Below are 7,500 nucleotides of genomic sequence, written 5' to 3' on the forward strand. Positions count from 1 at the left end.
ATTTCCTGCCTTGAGGAAATATTTGTATTTCTTTCATATTTCTCACATACATTTTAATATCTTCCTTTTACATTCTTATTTACCTTTCATGCTTTTACTTATTTTTATATGCTGATTCTCTGATGTAAAAGCACATTGAGTTGCACTTTACAAATAAAGCTGCTTTGCCTTGCCTTGCCTTAGGTGCAGTGAGATTAGCAGACTAACTGCAGATTAACCCTTTAGGTGCAGTGAGATTAGCAGACTAACTGCAGATTAACCCCTTAGGGGAAGTGAGATTAGCGGACTAACTGCGGTTTAACTCCATAGGTGAAGTGAGATTAGCGGACTAACTGCGGTTTAACTCCATAGGTGAAGTGAGATTAGCGGACTAACTGCGGTTTAACTCCATAGGTGAAGTGAGATTAGCGGACTAACTGCGGTTTAACTCCATAGGTGAAGTGTGCGTAGCGGACTAACTGCGGTTTAAGTGCAGTGAGATTAGAGGACTAACTGCGGTTTAATCCCTTAGGTGCAGTGAGTGCTCCACCCTTCTCCTCTCTGGTACCTACAAACCGGGAGTCAAACCAGGAACCTTCATCTGCACAACACACAATACACTCAGTCCTCCATCCAATCAGAGCCCACGGACGCCTCCCTCGCCCAAACCCAGCACACGGAACCCTCCCGCGTCCAATCCCAGGTCATGGACTCCCCCCTCAACCAATCAGAGTGAGCTCAGCAAAAAGGCCACGCCTTCCCCTTCCAAACCCACTGGCCCTTCCTGGCTCGTCACCAAGAGTGACCACACAGCAGTGCCCACACCGAAGCCATCTCCAAGGCAACAGAAAACGACGGTGACGGTGGTTAGCCCTAGCGCTACGCAAACGCACGACTCCTCCCCAGGTTCCTCACTCAGCACCCTGACTACCAAGAACCAGCAGGCTCGCCAGCGCTTCTTTGAGTCTGGAACTTCAAGCGGAACCACAAAGCCACTGTCAGGGGTGGCCGACAGAGCGGAATCCGCCGGTAAGGGCATCGGAACTGGGGGAGAGAAGAAGGGAAGGGTGGTCCTGAAAGTGGGAGACTGGAAGAAAGAGGGAGAGAAAGAGAGAGAGGAGGAGGAGGAGAAGGAGAAAGCCAAGAGTATGATTGGAAGAAAGCTGGCAGAGGAGAAGAGCAGCAGCACTAATCCGCCATGGCAAACAGATGGAGGGAAGAGCATTGACAGCCGGTGAGGCTACCACACACACACACACACACACACACACACACACATGGTTTATAACCACATATAAGGTTGTTGCGGCAGTCTCAGATTCTTTTCAACAGTTGTCTACATCAACAGTGGGTCCCAAAACCAAGGCCTGTAAAATATTTCTAAAATATTTCTGTTCCACTAGCGCGTCGTGCCTAACACCCCTTAGCTGTTGTAGAATCAGCGTAACCTACGGCCTCTCGGGGCTTATTGCTTAAGTATACAATGTGACCAAGTAAGAGTATTTATATTTGAATGAAACATGGTACATCACTGGCACTTTATACATAAAATGACTATATATTGAGCTATTCCCAAGTTGATTTTCATGTTCCTACTAGCTACCCCACATTCGATTTTAGTATTTTTCAATGATACCATTTTAATCCTATAAACATTACCAAATCATGCAATGTTTTATCCTTAATATCTTCATATGCACGTGATATCTGTGTTTTTGGTGTCCGCATTCCGCAACCAGAGTGATCAATTGTTGTGCCATATCTCAAACATTATTTTTCAAAAATTATGACTGTTGGTGATGACATTTTTGCATATATTTAAAGTACTCTTCTTTGAAAAAAAAAAAGTTTCCACTTCAAATAAATGGTCAAATATTATATTATCGCTTCTACATGTTCATTAGCCTAACTTATGGTAAACATGCTTAACAAGATCTAACCAGTATCTATGCTGTTTTCATGGACAGCAAGAATCCTCTTCGTTGTTTTAAATGGGCTACGTTTGTTGCTGCTACCGATGTTATCTCTAGTGGTTCAGTTTCACTTGCGCAGATGCGCACACACAAGAATTAACCCTTCAAACCACTACGCCCTAATGCTATGTCTCGTTATTTGATAACACTAAATTAAGAAACATTTCCTATTCTGGAAAATGTTTAGTTTCTTTTTCTTTTCGCGGTTCAATGATACCCTTTGATTGTGCCGCAAATTATCCACGGACCAGCAATCTCCTCGTCGAGGAGGCCCTAACCCTGCAGATCATAGACAGAGAACGCATAGGCCTACTGTATGCTTTGGGTACAGAACACAGTTGCATGTCTAGTGTACCATGGGTGTGTGTACACGGCCGCACCCTCCACTACTCCACTTCCAACGTCACTGATTCCGACAGATACGCCCGACACTTCTGCTTTTTATCTGGTGGCGGTGGAGCTGACCGGACATCTGAGACTTCAGACGTTACCAATTTATCATCATCTATCGCGTCTGGCCTCTGAAAAAACGTTTAAGGCTAGTCTGCCTGGGCCTGGCCATGTTTGAACCGCCTCACTCATTTGTTTGTTGTTTAACATGGACATTTTAAGCATGCGCTTCCTATTTGAAATGCAGCAAATGCGTGTTGTTTAATAACTTTCAAACGATAGAGCCTGTTCATTTAAAAACATAGCCAAAGGACGTATTCTTGCTTTAGTATAGGCCTACATTTTAGGCTTATTCTCAAATTCAGATTGTGTTAGGGGGACGGGATTATTAGCCAATTTCAATCTGACAATTTGACCGGAGAGATTTAATTTTGTCAGACATTTCTTTTTTTTTTTTTTTTTTTTTTTTTTTTTTTTTCTCAAAATGTCAGTAACCCAAATTGACCCAAAACCTGAGAAATACCCACATATCCATTTACTTAACTTTTACTTATTTATGTTATACAAATATATACTGATCTGTTAATCTCTATCAGTTAATTTATATATGCATTAATGATCTGCTTGTCTGTCCATCTTGTGTATCTGCGTGCCATGCCAGTGGACGGCTCCGGCTAAAGCCTTTGGACGTATCCTTGACAACTAACACAACAAAAGACAAACCAAGTCCAGCTTGGATGAATAAATCCAGTAAGGACAACAAACCAGTCCTCACGCCCTCTAAAGGTACACACACACACACACACACACACACACACACTATTCCTCACTCCCTCTAAAGGTACACACACACACGCACACACACACACACACACACTAGTCCTCACTCCCTCTAAAGGTACACACGCACACACACACACACTAGTCCTCACTCCCTCTACACACACACACACACACACACTAGTCCTCACTCCCTCTAAAGGTACACACACACACGCACACACACACACACACACACTAGTCCTCACTCCCTCTAAAGGTACACACGCACACACACACACACTAGTCCTCACTCCCTCTACACACACACACACACACACTAGTCCTCACTCCCTCTAAAGGTACACACACACACGCACACACACACACACACACACACTAGTCCTCACTCCCTCTAAAGGTACACACGCACACACACACACACTAGTCCTCACTCCCTCTACACACACACACACACACACACACTAGTCCTCACCCCCTCTGTAGCCTGGGCCTAGGTAGCACCCGATGCGCAATGGACGCACTGTGTTATTCAAAGGGAAGGCGTGTCAAGGCAGCTTAGTTAGTCCCGACCTACATGAGATTTTGTACGTTGTTGTGAGAGTGGTGAATTTCATCAAAACCCGGCCCTTAAAAGGGCGTCTATTCTCCGCACTTTGCGAAGAGATGGTAGCTGACCAAAAGGCTGTACTGTTTCACAGCGAGGCAAGGTGGCTTTCCCGAGGTAAAGTGCTGTCGCGCGTGTTTGAGGTCAATCGTGTTTGAGGTTCCTCTTCTTGGAGGAAGAGCGCATGTTTAAATCTGCAAGCAAGCACGTTCACTAATGAACATTTCTTGACGAAGCTGGCATATCTTAGCAATATATTTGATATATCTTAGCGATACATTTGAGTTAAATGTCCAGTTACAAAGGCAAAGACAAGCACTTACCTCAACTAGCAAAGATTACTGCATTCACCAAAAAAACTTGAGTATGGGACAGGCGCCTCGATCGCGACAGTATTATGCCTTTGAGATTACTGAGCGAAATCGCTGAAACGTCTGATTGGGAGGCACTCTTGTGATCCCATGTATTAAACAGTAGGCCTACATCACATCCCTGCAAAGTTTATTTAAAAAATGTTTCCCAATCAGCAGTGCTCAGTATGACTGGATTATGGATCCATTTAATGCAGCATGTTGGTATTTCATTGAATATATTGTACAATGCTGTAAAATGGCATATGCTTCCTAATATGTTGCTGGAAAACAGAAATATGTGTGTTATGTATTTATTTATTATTATTCCACTGCTTGGTTGAATTTCCCATTGTCCTACGTAATTTAGAACGACCATTAACCGTATGTTATCTGCACACCTATGAAGTAGATCAATTTTTTTGGCCGTATCACACTTATGTGTCACGTATATTAATTCGCCAAACTCGTTGTGAAGTTTAAATGAACTGTCACGTTGCATCCGAGCTGTAAAATGCAGACTTTCAGAACATTGTAACATTGTAGCATATGACGGAGGTGGCTTTTAGCTAGATGGATGACAGCAGGCTAAGTAAAATAGCGATGTTTCAAAGCTAAAGTTCATCAGAATCTTGGGATACGCCCGCTTGACAACGAGAGAGATAGAACTAACGACTGGCCTTTGGCCGTAGCAACCATCCATTTAGAACTAGTAACGGCAGTTTGTCCTGTGAGTTGAGAAATTAGTTGATATGTGTCGGAAGAAATTAGTTCTACAAACAAGACAGTTTTAGCGATTAAAACGTTTAAATTGTAACATGAAATGAACACAACGCAAGTGGCAACAGTGGAATAAGCGGGATAATGGACTCCACGGTGGTCTGTTCACAGAAGTTAATGCACTACGAGGTTTAAACGGCCCTCCGCTTCGCGTCGGGGCCGTTTTACAACCTCGACAGTGCATTAACTTCTGTGAACAGACCACCGTGTCGTCCATTATCCCTTACTTATATCTGCAGCGCCAGCTGATTTTAACTCTGTTGAAGAGGATATATTTAGAACTTGTCATTATTTCAATAAATTTGACAATTTTAAGCTTGACCTACCACTTTATTAGAGCAATGAGGGACAGGTGGGGCTTGAGAATGCCCCCTTGATCAAAGTGGGGAATAAAAGAAAAAGTTTGAGAACCACTGATCTAGTTTGTTAAAGGACAGGTTCGGTATTTTACACTTAAAGCCCTGTTTTCAGATAGTTTATGATTAAATAGAACGTTTAAGATTGAAATTTGGACACATGCTGCTGTCCTGAGAATTTTCGGTTTCTGTGGTAGCGCCCCCCCCCTCCAGAACGATGCATAGGTGCACTGGAACAATCCTTCCTAAAACGCATTAAACTTTCGTTTACAAAGACGTGAAACTCATCGAGTGGTCAGGGGTGTTCGCTGATATGCTCACACAAAAATCGCTGCAAAAGACGCTTTCCAACAGGTTATTACCATGTTGTAAAACTGTGGAGCTATTTTTCCAAACGCCTCACACCCGTACATTCTTCCGTTGAGAGCTTGAATAATAGACACTCCAGCCCAGTTGGTGGCGATAATGCACCATACACCGTCTTGCCAATTACAAGCAAACCACTGGCATTTCATTGAATACACAGAAGAAGCAGAAGATTGCTGTCTTGAAGTATTTTGCAACAGACAGCTAAAAATGAGGCGATTTTGTGCAGTTCCGAATTGCGGGAAAATTCGTGGCAAAAAAGTTGTCACAAACTTCCTTTCAACGATCCAGAAAGGCTAAAGTTGTGGCTGGAATTTCTGGGGTTGGATGTGAGCATACCTGTTGAGAATCTGCAGAAAGCTGATCACCGTGTCTGCATTTTACTGAACGTCGCTGGAGGTCAAAAGAAATCGCCCAAAAAGCTATTTTGCCTGAGAAATACAGCGGTTCCCACATTACCTCCTGGGACGACAGAGTTGGAAGAACTTGGGGTAAAAACTTATTTGTTATGTCCATAACCTGTCATGTTCACATCATAAGCCTAACACTAACCCTAGCCTACATGAATAATTTGGCTACATGATTTTGTACGTTTACAATTTTTTTGGCTGTGGAACTTTCATGATGAAAACGTAATGATTCACGTAGGCTATCATTCACATTGTGCAAGTTCCAAGACATTTTAGCATTAGCCATGGTTGGACGTGACAATAATTTGGATAGCGTAGTAGCCTACGATACCGCGACTGCATAAGACTACAGAAAGAAAACAAACAACCCCATATCCGTTTCCGGCAGCGGAGTAATACCAGAGCCCGTCTACGGAGAGCCTTGCCACTCCGTATTAAGTCCCATTGTACCGAATTTTGGTTGCAGTTCCACTAGATTTCCACTGGGGGCGATCGCCATGAGTGCAGAATGAATGGGAGTCAATGGAGCTAGACGGCTAAATTTGCCTCTTTCACCTGATTGTCGTTGACAAATCTCAGATTTGATTGTAGTTTGTATAACTTCAACATGGGTTATAGGTCAAAAGTTGAATGAACGAGTACTTATGTCCTTTTGATTTCTTACAGGTTGGGTCGTTGTTGCCCATAACACGCTAGCATTGTGCTAATGAATGACGTCATTGACACGTTTGAAAGGCTTTTTAGAACAATTAAGTGACTTTAAAAAATATAATACTCAACCAAGTGTATTTTCTTTGCCTCCCCTTTCAAAAACAATATTCAAATTACTTGGAAAAAAATTATATCCAGATAAAAGTGGATTTTGAGGGGTACAGCTCCATAGATCTCCATGCATTCTGCACTCGTGGACGAGCGCCCTCATGTGGAACCACAGAAGGAACTGCAACCAGTTCAGAAACCGGAAGTTTTCCGAGAGTGGCAGTTCTCCCCTTATTAGACATTCTCTGGTAATACCGTACCTCACAGCACATCCAATACAAGTCAATGGAGTTGGACAAAAACTACGATAAAACCTGTTGGAAAGAATCTTTTGCAGCGATTTTTGTGTGAGCATATCAGTGAACACCCCTGACCACTCGGTGAGTTTCACGTCTTTGTAAACGAAAGTTTAATGCGCTTTAGGAAGGATTGCTCCAGTGCACCTATGCATCGTTCTGGAGGAGGGGGGGCGCTACCACAGAAACCGAAAATTCTCAGGACAGCAGCATGTGTCCAAATTTCAATCTTAAACGTTCTATTTAATCATAAACTATCTGAAAACAGGGCTTTAAGTGTAAAATACCGAACCTGTCCTTTAACTACCACAGTCACGAGTTGGGTCGCGATAGTCTATCATTTTTAAAAAGTGGGTCCCCAGAAAAAAAGTTTGAGAAACACTGCCCTAGTTCATATACTCAGATCGTAAAGTCTCCCTCTGACTTTGTTTGTTCGTCTGCTTGTTTATTTGTT

The 7,500-nt window shown here is 42.9% G+C and overlaps 1 protein-coding gene across 1 annotated transcript in view; it reads left to right on the forward strand.

Annotated features, from left to right (window-relative positions):
* Window positions 1-7,500, forward strand: part of LOC143122152 (MICAL-like protein 2) — a 25,686-nt gene that overhangs the window by 6,380 nt on the left and 11,806 nt on the right. The window contains exons 6-7 of the mRNA XM_076282979.1: window positions 512-1,213; window positions 3,004-3,128. Coding sequence (XP_076139094.1) covers window positions 512-1,213; window positions 3,004-3,128 — 827 coding nt within the window. The remainder of the gene's footprint in view (window positions 1-511; window positions 1,214-3,003; window positions 3,129-7,500) is intronic.

Source organism: Alosa pseudoharengus, unplaced genomic scaffold (genome assembly GCF_046254945.1).
Source record: "Alosa pseudoharengus isolate Yale_2024_CS ecotype anadromous, Long Island Sound unplaced genomic scaffold, YU_APseudo_1.1 YU_APseudo_1.1_scf_13, whole genome shotgun sequence".
Taxonomy (NCBI): Eukaryota; Metazoa; Chordata; class Actinopteri; order Clupeiformes; family Clupeidae; genus Alosa; species Alosa pseudoharengus.